Source organism: Echeneis naucrates, chromosome 24 (assembly GCF_900963305.1).
Source record: "Echeneis naucrates chromosome 24, fEcheNa1.1, whole genome shotgun sequence".
NCBI classification, from domain to species: domain Eukaryota; kingdom Metazoa; phylum Chordata; class Actinopteri; order Carangiformes; family Echeneidae; genus Echeneis; species Echeneis naucrates.
Window position 1 is genome coordinate 266,433 of NC_042534.1, and position 15,698 is coordinate 282,130.

Consider the following 15,698-nt stretch of genomic DNA (forward strand, 5'->3'; position numbering starts at 1 on the left):
GGAAGGACAGCAGCGATTGGCTGGCAGCGCTGCGGAGCCGAGAGGGGAGGCGGAGAAGCCGGGCGGTGATTGGTGGAGGGCGGGGCCGTGTTGCGCATGCTCAGCCAGTTAATAAGCCGGCGGGTCGAGTTCCGGACCGGACACACGGAGCAGCCGACATGGTGCAGCACAGGCAGCACGGCGGAGCGGGGACCCACACCGGGACCCGCCGGCCCGCCGACCCGGAGGAGGGCAGCCCCGTGCCGCTGAAACCGGACTGGTGCAAAACTGCGTCCGGCCACATCAAGCGGCCCATGAACGCCTTCATGGTCTGGTCCAAGATCGAGAGGAGGAAGATCATGGAGCAGGCTCCCGACATGCACAACGCCGAGATCTCCAAGCGGCTCGGGAAGCGCTGGAAGATGCTGAAGGACACCGAGAAGGTTCCGTTTATCCGGGAGGCGGAGCGGCTCCGGCTGCAGCACATGGCCGACTACCCGGACTACAAGTACCGGCCCAAGAAGAAGCCCAAGACGGACGGCTGTGCCTGCCCCGCCGGGAAGCCAGCCGCTTCGTCCCCGGAAAAAGCCGGCGTCAGGACCGTCACCAAGAACCCCCCCACCGCCAAGAAGTTCTCCCAGTTGAAGCCCGGAAAGCCGGCAGGGGGGCCGGCAGGGGGCCCGCAGCACCCGGATCCCCGGTACCGGTACGTGCTGACCAGCAGCTTTAAGAGCAGCAAGCTCGTTAAACGGGAGTTCACCGACGATGAGGAGGAGCAGGAGCTCAAAGCCGGGGGGGAGGAGCAGCCGTGCCGGTTCAGCCTGGCCACAGTCTCGGCCGAGCCGGAGGGCCGCGGCCGGCTCTTCTACAGCTTCAAGAACATCACCCGGCAGGGCTCCGGCTCCTCCTGCAGCGGGGAGGACCTGGACGAGCTCCCCGCACAGGGGGCCGACTTCACCCTGAGCCTCCTGGCCGGCTTCCACGCCTCCTCCGAGCCGTCGGGCCCGGGGAACCAGAGCCTGTCCCTGGTGGACAAAGACCTGGACTCGTGCAGCAGCGAGGGCAGCCTGGGTTCCCACTTCGAGTTCCCGGATTACTGCACCCCGGAGCTCAGCGAGATGATCGCCGGAGACTGGCTGGAGGCCAACTTCTCTGACCTGGTGTTCACCTACTGATGACCCGGGGGGTCTGCGCCGCCCCCCCGGAGCCCCAGGATCGGTCAGGGACCGGCCACACTGCGGTACACCTCGACAGGGTTTTATGGATTTTGTAATCAGGTCCGGGGCTGAGCCTGGACCCGGACTAAGCGCCCCGTCCAGACCTGGAAATGACTCTAATGGACACTTGGATCTAGGACTGGATCAGACCGAGGCCCCCCACCCCCTGTTTGGTTTGGGCTGTGGGGTGTCGGTGAGTCTGAGACCAGAACCTGGTCCAGGTTGACGCCACAGAACCAGATGTACCTCGTGTTTCTACAGAAGTCCGGTATATTCAGGCCTATTTTTGTACAGTTGGAGGGAAAGTCGGGATTATTCAGGCACTTCTTCTACCACGTTCCATTCAGACTGCTGATTATTATTTGTTACTGAGCATGTGAGGGTTCAAACCCCAGCCAGTCTGCCTTGCAGTAGTTTTAACGGGGACTTGCTGCCACTCTTTGTATATGTTGTGTAAAATACTTTGTGTGAATGAGGCAGGAGAGAAACTGATTTTTCTGTTTTTTATATTATTGATGGCACATATTTGTTTTGGCTCATTATTTTTGTGCAATATAAAAGAAAATAGAAAAAAAGGAATGAATGGGCATCCTGCGTTTTTTTTGTATCAGAAGAAGAAGCTGGTTTGTTCTTTGTGTCCTTAAATCCACTGAATAAATCAGCTGGAACTGAGTCAGCTCTGCCTCTTTGGTCATTGACTTTAGTCCAGGTGTCCTCGTTCTCCTGGGTTCTCTGTTTACGTTTGATTTAAAACACGTCTCTTGTCGAGGACTTAAGACCCTCACTGCACCGTGCTCTCCTTGAGGAGGCTGCAGGGGCCTATTTACATGCAGGGGATTTACAAGGGTCTTGAAATGATTTCAGTAATCCTTGAGGAACTTTCCATGCAATTTAAAAAGGTTCCAGGTGTCCTGAAACCGTGAAGGTAAGTGTCTTCAACCAGGACTCATGATGTTTTAGCTCTTTGGATAAAAAAGCTCAACACAACCCTGCAACATTTTAAATTCAGGTGATCAACAGGCATCCCATGATCCCATGATCGCATGATCCCATGATGGGACATCTCCCAGAATCCTCCTGGTTTCTCTGACATCACAGTGAAACAGAATGCAAAGCTGAGACTTGATTGAAGTCCTGGGGGGGTCGGGGGTCAGGGGTCACTGAGTCAACCAATGAGAGCTCAGACTGTGAGCTCAGTGTTTTCTCAACTGCTGCTGGTTCTTAAGCGGAAGAGTGTGTTGTGTATCTCTGTTGCACAAACACACACACACACACTGAAGGATGATCAGTGTGAACTCCTTCAGACTCACTAATGGAGACACATGTTTGAAAACACAAAACACTTGACCTAAATATCCAGAGACCGTATCTGACACACAAAGCTTGAGGTCAGTTCAGGGAGGAGGGAAATGAGGGACAGGAAACAGATGCTTGGCCCTGTCTGACCTCGTCTGATTTTTTTTTTTTTTTTTTTCCACCAGGCCTGTTAGATACTTCCTAACTGCTGTGAAGGGAGGGAATTCCCACATCCAGTGAATATAGCTTTGGTCCTTCTAACATTGTATTGATGTTGGAACCGTCTCCATGGCAACAGCATCTAGGACTGAGATTACCATCACAATCAACGATATAGTGATGTGGATACAGTCTGGACCGGTTGTTAATACCCCTGACCCTGCCCAAACAGTCCCTGTGAATTAAATGTCAAGTGATGTTGGATTTCCGAAAGACAGCAGACACACAGCTTTCTGCTCTTGTGTGTTTACAGAACACAAAAACATGAAGATGTTGAAATGGATTGATCAGCAACTCTGAATGTTGTAGTTTCACAGCTCCAGATTCCATTTTTCCCAGGCACCAATGAACGCCTCCTGTTGAGCTTTCATTCCTGAGGAACTCAGACCTTCAGCACTCTACAGCTGTGGCCCTCTGCTTCTCAGACTCAGACGAGATGACCTCAAGGAACGAGGTGGTGTGTGTTTTCTGTTATCCTGAAGAAAGGAATGAAGCTAATCGCTGGTATCAGTCAGCTATCAGAGGAAATACTCCACCGAGCTGCAGCTCTCTGATCAGATGTTTGGCAGCAGATCAGAGACGTTAGCTCTCGGCTGGATCCTCTCCAGGCCGATCTGTTTGGGGATAATTGAGACGCATGCTGGGCTTTCTGGGTAATGGCGAGGTGAGGTTGTGGAAAGGTCACAGGTTCAGGTCTGAGGTCTCAGAAAACGCAGAATGTCGCTGAGTTCGATCACAAACCAAAACCAAAGTGAGAAGCTGGATCTCATCGGATCAGATCTTTGTCCTCAGACCTTCTCATGTCCGGTCTCTGTCCTCAGTTCCACAGAGAGCTGAACTTTGTCTGCTCTGCAGCTTCTTCGGTCCCCTCTGCTCTAAAGTCACAAACAACTTCGTCAAAATTTGCAAATAAATAAAATTTTCACCAAAAAGTCAACATCACTGAGTCCACTGAGGAGAGACAACCAGACCAGAACCCCCAAACCTGGACTGGGAACCCCCTAACCTGGACCAGGACACCCCTCTGAGCTGGTCCAGTATTTGGATGGAAACATCATCTTGATGCTTAAGCTTTGATCTTTGAGGCAGTTCTCGGTCTTCATGTGTCCTAAAAGGAGACTAAACTCCATCTGAAGTGGTCTTTGGTTCGAGTCCAGACCGGATGAAACCAGCAGGCGAGACATGGTCTGTGTTCCTGTTCCACTAATGATGGAGGGAACAGCTGTGCAGCTTTTTAATCCGCTCTTATCCTCCATCTCCGTCTGCTTCGCTGTCATTTCCATATTTTCACTGTACCTTGACGCGTCTTATCTGCAGGGTAGGAAGTGAGAAGTTTTTGGAGGTTGGTTTTATCTGCAGCATCAAACAGCAGGATGAGTCAGTTCTGACCGCAGTGTGATGCATTCACTTTCTGTTTGAGACGGATAATGAAGGTCAGCGTGTCGTTTTCCAATATCAGTTCTTGTTAACAAGAACTCTGAAGAGCTGAAAGCCCAAAATACAGATGGACGGATCAAAATCAGTGCAGCGCAGAAACCATTCAGACTTTTAGTCCTCAGAAGTTTCCCAAAAAGTTCTGGCTCTTTTTAAAGCTGTCAGATCATTTCCACCTGAAGAACCCTTCAGATCACAAACACACTTCTTCTTCTTCTCTGGTCGCTCCCAGTTTTTCTGCAGGATCATGTTTCTGCAGCCTGGAGATCTTTTATTTTTCTTTGTGTGTCTGTGTGTTTAATGTCCCGACCGACCCTGAAGGCAGCACTGCAGGGTGAAACCAGATCCATCAGTGGTGCTTTGAAGTGACTCTGCTGGGTGTAAATGTCAGCGCTGGCCAGAGGTGAGGGTGGGGGCTCTGCCTTAATAATTCGACAGGAAAGAATGGAACCTCCCACTTCCCCTCGGGGGGGGTCAGTTACATGTTCCTTAGCAGACCAAGGGTCAAAAGTCAGAGTGCCTTGCAGCGTTCACAGTAAAAACTGAACAAATCATTTAATTAAGCTGAATCATTTTGGTGAGTTGATGCTGAAATGAGAGTAACGAACAGAAGAGACCTGACAGGCTGCTGGGACGTTACCTGGACTTTAACGCCACCTGATGGAGGCGGATCTTCACTACAACCTGAGACTCAACTGACCTCTTCCACTCCCGACACTGTTATCATATGAAGCAGCAGCTGCTTCAGATGTAACGATAAGTAATTCGTTTAAACGGGATCAAGGTTTCAAAAGAGAGAGCAGAGGCTGTGGTTCACTCCTTTGTGTATGTTTATGAGTTGTAGTTTCTGTGGGCGGGAGGTGTGGAGTCAGTTTAAATGTGGGAGGGGCTAATCACTGACAGGTGTGTTGTTTACCTGGAAAGGTTGATGAAAGGAAGCTTTCTGTTCATTTGCATGGAAGGTCTTCTTGTCTCTGAGTGAATGTGGCCACTCAGACTTCGATGACAGGAAGGAGAAATAAACAGCAGGAATCATCTGAGACACGGAGAAGACGAGCCTGCTCAGTTTTACTTTTTTGATGTTTTTATTGCTGTCAGCTCATCTTTACTGCAGTTTCATGTTGTGTATATTCACACAGCACTTTGGTGGATTGAGGCTGTTTTTAAACGTGCGACAGAATTAACAGCCCTCACCGGTGATGATTACTGAGAAGGACCACAGTCAGTGCCGCTAATACCGAGAAACAGCCTCCGGTCCAAGCGGAACTGACTGTCGCTCCGGCCTGTTTCTTCAGGGCCGGTTTGTGTGACGGAATCAAATAAACTGTGTTGCTGTCCGACAGACCGGAAGAAGCTCCTCCGTGGATCCCAAACAGACACCAGTCCAGGACTTCAGGGATTCAAGTCCTCTGAGGACTCTCCACAGGCTCACTCGGAGTTAACCGGACAGACAGCGGACTCTGTTGTGAATAAAGACGGTTTCAGGAATCAGAAGTTCACCGTCACGAGTATCAACATCCCGTTTCTCCGGATGTGTTCCTCATCGTGTTTGTTATGAGGTTCTGCTGAGCTGAAACTTTGAGTCTTTGAGAAAAGAGGGTTTCTGACAGATGGTGGAAATAAATAGAATCTGACAGGAAGTTTCTTCATCAGTCGGTTAGAAACACTCCACAACTTCCTCCTCTGCTGCTGTATTTTTAGGCCCGACTCCCCCTTGAGCTGGTCCTGGTCCTGGTCCACATCCTGGTCCTTCAGGTCACACAGAGACAGACTGAGACGTCCTCAGAGACATGAGGCCAAACAGGCTAACCCGAACTGCCCCCCCATTTCTATTAAACATGGCTGAGCCAGCGAGAGAGAGGGAGGGAGGGAAGGGGAGAGAGAGAGAGGGGGGGGGGGAGGGAGGGAGAGAGAGAGAGGGAGGGAGGGAGGGAGAGAGAGAGCGAGAGAGAAGGGGAGGGAGGGAGGGAGAGAGAGAGCGAGAGAGAAGGGAGGGAGGGAGGGAGCGAGAGAGAAGGGGAGAGAGGGAGGGAGAGAGGGAGGGAGGGAGGGAGAGAGAGAGAGGGGGGGGGGAGGGAGGGAGAGAGAGAGGGAGGGAGGGAGGGAGAGAGAGAGCGAGAGAGAAGGGGAGGGAGGGAGGGAGCGAGAGAGAAGGGGAGAGAGGGAGGGAGAGAGGGAGGGAGAGAGGGAGGGAGGGAGGGAGAGAGAGAGGAGAGAGGGAGGGAGGAGAGAGAGAGAGGAGGGAGGGAGAGAGGGAGGGAGGGAGGGGGAGAGAGAGGGAGGGAGGGAGGGGGAGAGAGAGGGAGAGAGACCAAAAGAGGAAGTGTTTGAGGACAGACAGGAAGGACGAAGCAGGCTTCATTTCTCTCTGACAGTTCAATGGTGAAGACCTGAATCATGATGGCGGACTTCAGGTGGATCCAAACGGCTGTTTTTCTGCTGCTGGAGCTTCAGTTCTGTGGTCAGATGATTGAAATGACTGATGATGCTGTTATCCAATCAGGATGCTCCCATGGGCTCAGCCTGATGCATTCTGGAAAAACATTTGTGTCTTTGATGAGACACTTCTGATGTTTTCATGTCAGCTAATGGTTCATGTCTTTGTGTCTTTATGTCTTCTGTCCCTCAGCCGTGACTGGACAACAACATATATCCTCCGTCATCGTCAGAGTCGGACAGGACGCCTCTTTGTCCTGTGAAAGCTTCAGGGATGGAGATAAATGTGATGGAACTTCATGGATCTTACACAGTTCAACATTCACAGGATACCTGGTGCAAAATGGAAAGATTTCAGAACAAAAACATAAATCAGACAGACTGAGTCTGACAGAGACCTGCTCTCTGGCTTTAAAGACCGTCTCAGCTAAGGACGCTGGACGATATGACTGTGTGCATAAAAAATCAAACGAGCAGCGTGAAGACAGTTTTGTTCATCTGTCCGTTGTTTCCAGTAAGTTTGGCCATCAAACTGTCTGTCAACCCTGAAACATCTCAATCCTTCTGATGGTCTCAGTAATGAAGCTCATCTGACTCTGGTCTTTGTCTCTTTCTGTCTCTGTCTTCTTCAGTCACTGAGCAGAGTGTCGAAGGTCATAACGCAGAAAACGTCCAGCTGTCCTGCTCTGTATTAGTTTGTCCAAATCACCAACGGTCAGTGAAGTGGCTGTTTGAGGGTAAAAATGTTGAGGAAGACATGAAGACATCAGAGCCTTCCTGTTCAGCTACTGTCAGGGTTCCTTCCTCTTATCTCACCAACACGAAGCTGATTCAGTGTGAAGTTACTGATAATTACAATAAGAGTGTGTTTCCCTTCAAAGCTCCGCCCCCAGGTGGACGAAAAGGTGACAAGTTAGGTGAGAACGCTAATGGAAACACACAGACAGACACACTACGAGAAGACATGATGTGAAGGCACCGTCACCCGTGCTACCTGCAGTGTGTTGTTCTCTTTGGTTGTGTCGTGTTGTGTGCTTGCAGCATGATTCTCTCTGACAGTGTTTTGAGCTCTCAGAGCCGCCGTAGCTGTTTCTTCTCCATGTTTATTTTGTTCTTTCATTCATCCAGATAAACACACAACACCACCAACAAAGAGAAAAGACGACAACACAACAACGCTCAGTGAGATGTTTTCAACAGAATCGTGGTTATATGTGGCCGTGGCAGTACCTGCGGCCGTGCTGTTAGTAGCTGTGGCGGTTCTGATCCATTACAGAAGAAGAAAAGGTGAGAACCTTCTGAGACACCAAGACAGAAGACCAGAGCAGGCAGGTTCTCATCAGACCGTCTTCTGTTCTTCTCAGGGAAGGAGTGGGTGGGTCCAGGTGACACTGAAAACACCAACCAGGTAATTTAAAGTGCAATCATGTGACCTGTGGGCCGTTAGCTTAGCTTAGCATGAGGCAGCAGGAGGAGGAAGTGATGACGTCACTCAGAATGTGGAATGTAAGTGGACTGTGTTAATGCAGGGACTGAGCCTGAACTCTGCAGGGACTCAGTCTGGACCAGAACCCAGCCGAGACACGGTGAGTCCACATCTACACTCACTACCATCACTGCCATGTGTGCGTTTGTGCTGTAAAGTGTGATGTCACTGTGACAAACACGCTCTGACATTCTAGAGCTGCAGTGACAATAAAAGGGAAGGAAGCTGCTGTGGACCAGAAAAGAACAGGAGTGAGTCCATAAATGGTATGTTGTGTTCACAGGCCGACCCCGACGTCTCCTATGCCTCCGTCAGCTACATCAGGAAGAGTAGCAGTCCAGCCCAGGTGAGCTGTCCCTCTGGACCACAGGGACGTAACGGATTCAATGCCCATCAGGGTCCATCACTGGACTGCAGAGTCCAGCAAAGGTCTGGATTCAAGTCTGGGGGGGGGGGGCGGGGCTTCTGAAGAACAAAGGGAGAAAAACAGAATCTAAGATCGGAGTCCCTGAAGCAGGACTCCTCCTGTCCCTCCTGGACCATTAGGGTCCAGTCCAGGTTTGAATCCCATCCCCAATCCAGACTTTCCTGTGTTAATCGAACCAGATCAGCTGCTGTGTTGATGCTGATTTGGGTCAGAAATAATTTTGTTCTGATTCTAAACAAAGTAAAATGTTTTTGGGCTGAAGATCTGAACGTTTCCTTCTGACAGTGAACATCCGCCAGGATTCTGTTCTGACTGGGTTCCTTCCTGCTCCTCAGGTTCCATACAGAGATGATGAAGGTGAAGCGGTGACCTACAGCACACTGAAGGTTTCTCCTTTTGCTGGCGAAGCCTTCACTGATCCCAACGTCGTCTATGCCCCCGTCCAATGAGACAGTGGCATCCGGAGCGGCTCGCAGCCACAGCATGTTTCTCTGTCAGTGTTTTAGGGTCTGAGTTCTCCAGTGGGGGGGGTCGAAGGTCAGACAGTGAGTAAGAGCTCAGCAACACCTCAGGTGCTGCTCACCGTGTTTAAAACGCTCACTCAGAGACCAGTTTATTAGGGACAGCTTCATGTGGCAGCAACTCAGGACCCAAGGAAACAGAAATCCCTTCGCTTCTTGTCATTCATTCATTCATTGAGATAAAGTCCACATCTGTTCACATGAACTTTGTGGGTCTGTGTTTGTTAGTTGCTAGCTGACCTTTGTTGTGTAACAGTGTGGACCACTGGACCTCCTCCCACAAAGATGTTCCTAATAAAGTGACCACTTACTGTAAATAAGCATCATCAGTGACAGCTGTGGCTTCATGACAGTGTTAGTGTTATTTTGTGTGTTTGATTTAATTGATGTTTCAGTCTGAAGTTTGACAAAAAATGCTCCATTTGGTTCCTTCATTGGTTTTATTTTGAAGTAGAATGTAAAACGGACATTTTTCTGTGTTGTGTTGACTCAGCAGCTGGTTTGTGTGTGTTTCATTTTGTGTATATGATGCACAGTTTGTGTCAACTAGCCAAGCTTAATGTTTGCTTCTTTAACAGGAAACTTGAATTTTTCATTTCTGAAAATCACAAAATTAAACTGGAAGAAAAAGTGAGCTTGTTTTTCTGTGCTCATGGTGGCCCTTTAAAAGCTCCTCAGTCATTAATTCTTTTCATTGTTCTTCATGATGATGACATCAGTCAGATTCTTCTGCTCTGACTTGTTATTTTTATTTTATCTCAGTTATTTAACGTATATTTAAGTTGAAGTTTCCTTGGTCCTCAGATCAGGATATTCTGCAGTGGAGGCCTTGAACATGGTGTGTTCAGGCACCCTGCTGGACTCTGATGCTAGTTCTGGTCCTTTTGTTCTGAGTAGAGGAACCCCCTCAGATCCAGGAGGCCAATCCTCCTGATAAGGCCCCCAGGTCAGAGACGCCAGAACCTCCAAGGATCCTCGTGAGTTCAGCTGGTGAAATGTTGAGCTGCTTGTGTGTAAATATTTGAAGTTATCGTGTCAGTGTTCGTTTCGTCGCCCGAAAGCCACAGAGTCAGCTGGACAACATGTTAAACTCAAGTTCTGCGTTCCTATGCGACGACCTTTAGAAGCCTTATTTCATCTTTTCACAGCTGAAGCAGTGAGCAGGCAGCAGAGGAACAATGGCTCTCAGAGAAAAAGTTTTGGATTCTTGATGTTGCAGTAAAAAGGTTTCCCTTTTTGAAAAAAAGAGAAGACACAAACCGGCGGTCCCAGCGATCATAACGGGGAACGTGAGATCTTTGGGGAACAAGACGGACGAACTGGCAGCGCTTGTGAAGACCCAGAGGGAATACCGTGACTGTAGCATATGTTGCTTCAGTGAAACATGGCTGCACTCGAACATCCCGGACAGCAGCGTTGAGGTCCCAGGTTACAGTTTGGTACGGGGAGACAGAGACTTTTCCAAATGTCATGAAGGAACGTCTCTATAACCCAGACATCGAACTGCTGGCTGTAGGAATGGGCCCGTATTATTTACCAAGGAAGTTCACGTCCACCATTGTTATCACTGTTTACATCCCCCCGTCAGCTGATGCAGCGGTAGCCTGTGAAGTCATCAGCTCCACTGCTGCCAAACTACTGACTGAACACCCAGATGCATTCATGTTATATATTTTATTCCCTATATGTAATGCTGCTGTTACACTGCAATTTCCCAGTCTGGGATAAATAAAGTATCTATCTATCTATCTATCTTTCTATCTAAAAGCTGATCAACTGTAACGACAAGGGAGATGACACCAGAGTGTGGTGGGATGAGGAAGTTAATAAAATAGGAAGTAAACGCCTCTCCAAAAGAAATCTTTTCGCAGCTGAAGCAGTGAGCAGGCAGCAGAGGAACAATGGCTGGACTCAGGATGACCAAAGGGATTAAAACGTGTCTCATTGTGCTGCTGGAGCTTCAGTTTACAGGTAACATACCAACAAGTGAAGAACTGAGAAAACATCAGGGAATGTCAACATTCACTCTTTTTTCAGCCAGTTTGATGACACTGTTAAAATTAAGAGAATTTAGGAACGTGTGGTGTGTTTGTCTCGATCATCGCTGCCTGTAACGATCCAGGTCTACAGTCCAGCTGGTTCCATCTAGGGAACAGACAAGGACCAGACTGTGTGGTGGTTTTGTTTGAGCTGGAATTCTCCCTTCAGTCTTGTTTTCATGTTTGTCTCTGGTCTCCTCAGCAGCTGTGATTGGACTAAAGAGTGTCCTCGTGGTTGGAGCTGGACGTGACGTCACTCTGCCGTGTGAAAATGTCAGAGGTGATCAGAAGAACTGTGACGGAACAACCTGGATCTTCACTCAGACAATATCCTTCTGTGAAGAGCTGGTTGTTCTGGGGAAGATTAGAGATCGGCAGACTAGGTCCGGCAGACTGAGTGTCACAGAGACCTGTTCTCTGGTTCTGAAGAACGTCTCCAGTGAGGATTATGGTCTGTACAACTGCAGACAGTTTAAACCAGAACATCAACCTCCAGATACTGAAGTTCTTCTGTCTGTTGTTTCCAGTGAGTCAAACTGTCTGTTAGAACCCTGAAACATCTCAATCCTTCTGATGGTCTCAGTAATGAAGCTCATCTGACTCTGGTCTTTGTCTCTTTCTGTCTCCATCCTCTTCAGTCACTGAGCAGAAGGTCAAAGGTCATGATGAGGTGACATTGAACTGCTCTTGGTCGTCTTACAGTGATTGTAGAGATAAAGTGAAGTGGCTGTTTCGTGGTGCAGATGTGGACAAAGACAACAAAGACATCAGGACGTCACAGTTCCTCTGCTCAGCTGCTGTGCGCTTCAGTAGCTCTCATTTCATTTCCACCTCAAAGGATTATTTGTTACTGACATGTGAAGTGAGGGAGGGTTCCCGAAAGGAGAAGTTTACCTTCAGGCCTCAGTCCTCAGGTGAGAAACAGAACCTAATAAGTTATTTTGACTCTCTGTTGTCGAGCTGCTCAGTGAAAAGCTTGACCACTGTGGTGAAATCAACAAAGTCACTGATGGATTAGCAAAAGACTGCAGGTTGTGACAGGAAGTGACGCTGCACTAAAACAGGAAGTAAACATGAAATGATTTCTGAGTCTGTAGCTTCAGGTTTCAGCTAACGAGACAAACAGGTGAAAGTTCAAAAATGTTCATATTGTCTTGTATTTGTAACATTATGATTGGATTCTTCTTTAAGACAACAATGTAAGGTTTATGTTTTACCTTGACATGTTTTGGCTGCGTCTGCAGTCTTCCTCAGAAGCGTCATCTGACTTGTGATGGACACCTGATCAGCTGATTTTATGCAGTATGGCCACGCCCCCCCATCACAAACAGGTGAAGACCTGACGAAGAAGAATCAGAGAATCTAAAGGAAGAATTGTGACGTACGACCTGATTCACCATAGACGAACTGTTAGGTCTTTTTTGACCAAGTCTGTTAAACGTGTTCTTGAACGCAGCAGAAGGCAGTGTGGCGTTCAGGGATCAGTGTCTCCTCTGGTGGATTTCTTCACTCAAACACTTTTACCTATAAAGTCCGAACATACAGATCAGGTCTCTGTTACCTGTTCAGATAGGAAGTCCTTCATTCTTGTGACGTTTCTCAAAGGCGCTCATATGATTTCATGATGGTCGTCAGGCGGCTGTCTGGAACTACACTGAGACTTTGGGCTTCATTTGTAGGTTTTTAGTGAGCTCTGACTTTGATCGCCTCCATCAGAAGGAAAATAAAGAACTTCTGTTCTTGATGGAGCGTGAAGGAATTCCAGTTAACTTTATCTGCTCAGAGTCACACAAACAAACTCATCTCTCTTGTGGTGGTTTTGTTTGAGCTGGAATTCTCCCTTCAGTCTTGTTTTCATGTTTGTCTCTGGTCTCCTCAGCAGCTGTGATTGGACTAAAGAGTGTCCTCGTGGTTGGAGCTGGACGTGACGTCACTCTGCCGTGTAAAAATGTCAGAGGTGATCAGAAGAACTGTGATGGAACAACCTGGATCTTCACTCAGACAACATACAACACTCAAGAGCTGGTTGTTCTGGGGAAGATTAGAGATCGGCAGACTAGGTCCGGCAGACTGAGTGTCACAGAGACCTGTTCTCTGGTTCTGAAGAACGTCTCCAGTGAGGATTATGGTCTGTACAACTGCAGACAGTTTAAACCAGAACATCAACCTCCAGATACTGAAGTTCTTCTGTCTGTTGTTTCCAGTGAGTCAAACTGTCTGTTAGAACCCTGAAACATCTCAATCCTTCTGATGGTCTCAGTAATGAAGCTCATCTGACTCTGGTCTTTGTCTCTTTCTGTCTCCGTCCTCTTCAGTCACTGAGCAGAAGGTTGGCGACGAGATCGTCTTTCTTTGCTCAGTCCTCACATATAAAGACTGTATATACTCAGTGAAGTGGCTGGTTGATGATGATGAAGATGATTCCACCAAATTTATTGAAACACCTCATAGCTGTTCAGCCTCTCTGAGATCAACCACATCTCATTTTCAGCACAAGTCAAAGAATAAAATCTCTCTCACGTGTAATGTGGTGGGAAAATCTGAAGAGAACCTGCAGCTGTCAGCCTTCCTCCCCGAGACGTCTCCAGAAGAAACAGGTTGGTTAATCTCATAGATCTGAAGGTTCATCATGGTCTTTGTCTGCTGCTGCAGATGGAAACATTTCTTCTTCAACACCTGAACCAGGTAAACCCACAGGGTGGTGGTGGTTGTACGTGATTATTGCTGTTGTTTCTGGGGCGTTCCTCATCGCTGCAGTGATCATCATGTGGAGGAAAACTGGAGGTGAGAAATTCACGGCAGAATGTTAAACTGAGTTTTCATCATTCAGCATCTCCATCTGTCTCCTCGGTGATAACGTGCTAACCAGCGAGCCCCGGCTGACCTGTAGCCAACTAACTGAGAGGACCAATCACAACCGCTCAGCTTGTAAATGCATCAGTAGAGCAGAGAGCTTCTTTACAGCTCATTGAAAGTTCCCCAGTGTCCGTGTGTTGTTGTGAGCAGATGGATGCTTCTTGCCTTCAAATTGTTCAATGTTAGAATACACCCTTTGGCTTTGGCTAGCTGGGAGCATGCTAGCTGTAGTCCAGCTAAATGTTTTATTTTTCATTTTTTCAGGGAGCAAAACTCAGACGGACGACGTCACAGTAAGTCCACACATTTGTTTGTGTTGTCATTGAAGCCCACTGAAGCTCATCAGCTGTGTTGGTGTGTAAGAAGATGTTCCGTTCTGGATTAAGAAGCTGCTGATGTAAATGAAATGTATTTTTCCAGAGACAAAGTTTAAATCCTGCAGTGACCCAGACTGCTCCAGAAATCTGTCAGGACATGGTGAGGCCACACACTCATTCTTATTTACAGTTCAACAGGTCAGTGTGACAGGAAGTGACACGAGTCTGACTTCACTGTGTCCTGTTGCCTCTGTGCAGACCGTTCCTGAAGACGCCGTGGCCTACGCCTCCGTCAGCTACACCAAGAACACCAGCAGCAGGCATCAGGTGAGCTGTCTGCTAGCTTAGTGGACTCTGTCCCAGCTCAGGGAGACAGAAGACACAAAGGAAAATTTATTTTTGAAAACTTATTTTGGCCAAAAAAGGGTTGAAGGGCAGAACGAGGCCTGACCTGCTGCACCAGGTGTGAACAGCAGATCTTCGGACTTTATTGTCCAGTCTTTCTTTGGCCAGAGTCCTCACATAAAAAGGAAACATTCACTTGTCTCTTTTGTCAGGTTTGTCAGGTTAGAGATGATGATGATAGCGTGACCTACAGCACTGTGAAGTCTCCTTCGTCTTCAGCCTCCAGTGGCCCCGTCAACGTCTACACTGCAAACCAAACAGACTGGGCTGCAGTCTAGTTACATCTCACAGCAGGTCGATCTCACATTAATGAGAAATTTGAAATAAATAAGACGAGCAGACAGCGTCTACAGTTTTACAGGAACAGTCATGTTCCGATGAGAATGTAGACGTGAAAAATGTGGTGTTATTGTATCATGTTTGTGTATGGATTAATTTGATTTTTCAGTCTGTATTACTGCTGAATAAGAGGATGTTTTGTGTCTTATTTACAGTCTATCCTAGTCTAGTGGTTTTTTTTTTGTTTCTCTAGTCATGTGATCATATCGTTTACATGTGACCTTGATCATGATGTCACAATGACTGAATTTACCTGCAGATGTCACTATTTCTTCTCTTATCACATTAAATGCTTTCTTTATGCTTCTTATGGTGTGACTTGGATCTAAAAACTTCCTTCATGCAGCACGGTGTCAAAGAGGTTCTGACTGAAGGTCCTGGTTGGGTCCCCGGGGCCTCCACAGACATCCTGTTTGGATTCATTGGTGACTCTAAACTGTCCAAAGGTCTGAGTGGTTGTTGGTCTCTGGCTGTCCAGGTGACCCCGCCGTGACCCGGAAACAGATCAGAGGTAGACGATGAATGGATGAATGAGCAGCACACCTCATTCAGCTCTTTGGACTGTGACGCTGCCTTGGATTCCCAGTGTGGTCCAGATATCACAAGTCATTCCAAAGAAAACTGAATTCATTCACAAGTTTCACTCACTTAATGTATTTTAAATGTACTTCTAATTAACTTTTAATTTCCTGCTCCGACTGCTGGTGGGAGGAGGAGCAGTTCGGCC

The 15,698-nt window shown here is 48.0% G+C and overlaps 3 protein-coding genes across 4 annotated transcripts; all 3 read left to right on the forward strand.

The window, feature by feature from the left end:
- The first annotated feature begins 158 nt into the window (after nucleotides 1-158).
- Nucleotides 159-1,868, forward strand: LOC115037750 (transcription factor SOX-11-like). The gene has a single exon (XM_029496465.1). The coding sequence runs from the start codon at nucleotides 159-161 to the stop codon at nucleotides 1,152-1,154; it is 996 nt and encodes a 331-aa protein (XP_029352325.1). The 3' UTR covers nucleotides 1,155-1,868.
- A 4,569-nt stretch (nucleotides 1,869-6,437) lies between these two features.
- LOC115037799 (uncharacterized) lies at nucleotides 6,438-10,283 on the forward strand. The gene is made up of 8 exons (XM_029496535.1): nucleotides 6,438-6,606; nucleotides 6,775-7,095; nucleotides 7,214-7,498; nucleotides 7,710-7,868; nucleotides 7,946-7,989; nucleotides 8,111-8,167; nucleotides 8,351-8,413; nucleotides 8,830-10,283. The coding sequence occupies exons 1-8, from the start codon at nucleotides 6,543-6,545 to the stop codon at nucleotides 8,941-8,943; spliced, it is 1,107 nt and encodes a 368-aa protein (XP_029352395.1). The 5' UTR covers nucleotides 6,438-6,542; the 3' UTR covers nucleotides 8,944-10,283.
- Nucleotides 10,284-10,885: 602 nt separating this feature from the next.
- Nucleotides 10,886-15,216, forward strand: LOC115037504 (uncharacterized). 2 transcript variants are annotated; one of them, XM_029496092.1, is made up of 10 exons: nucleotides 10,886-10,986; nucleotides 11,257-11,580; nucleotides 11,693-11,968; nucleotides 12,937-13,257; nucleotides 13,370-13,651; nucleotides 13,740-13,838; nucleotides 14,175-14,203; nucleotides 14,331-14,387; nucleotides 14,486-14,554; nucleotides 14,785-15,216. In XM_029496092.1, the coding sequence occupies exons 1-10, from the start codon at nucleotides 10,917-10,919 to the stop codon at nucleotides 14,908-14,910; spliced, it is 1,653 nt and encodes a 550-aa protein (XP_029351952.1). In that variant the 5' UTR covers nucleotides 10,886-10,916; the 3' UTR covers nucleotides 14,911-15,216. The 2 variants fall into 2 exon arrangements, with proteins under 2 accessions (XP_029351952.1, XP_029351953.1); XM_029496093.1 differs by having other exon boundaries at nucleotides 10,912-10,986; nucleotides 11,260-11,580.
- Nucleotides 15,217-15,698: the final 482 nt, after the last annotated feature.

Excerpts from the sequence above, each read along its gene's own strand:
- LOC115037750 (XM_029496465.1), top strand. The coding sequence starts at position 159 with ATGGTGCAGCACAGGCAGCACGGCGGAGCGGGGACCCACACCGGGACC.
- LOC115037504 (XM_029496092.1), top strand. The coding sequence starts at position 10,917 with ATGGCTGGACTCAGGATGACCAAAGGGATTAAAACGTGTCTCATTGTG. Across the intron at positions 10,987-11,256 it reads GCTGGAGCTTCAGTTTACAG|CAGCTGTGATTGGACTAAAG; the intron begins GTAACATACCAA and ends TGGTCTCCTCAG. Across the intron at positions 14,555-14,784 it reads ACACCAGCAGCAGGCATCAG|GTTTGTCAGGTTAGAGATGA; the intron begins GTGAGCTGTCTG and ends CTCTTTTGTCAG.
- LOC115037799 (XM_029496535.1), top strand. The coding sequence starts at position 6,543 with ATGATGGCGGACTTCAGGTGGATCCAAACGGCTGTTTTTCTGCTGCTG. Across the intron at positions 7,869-7,945 it reads CCATTACAGAAGAAGAAAAG|GGAAGGAGTGGGTGGGTCCA; the intron begins GTGAGAACCTTC and ends TGTTCTTCTCAG. Across the intron at positions 8,168-8,350 it reads CAGAACCCAGCCGAGACACG|GCCGACCCCGACGTCTCCTA; the intron begins GTGAGTCCACAT and ends TTGTGTTCACAG.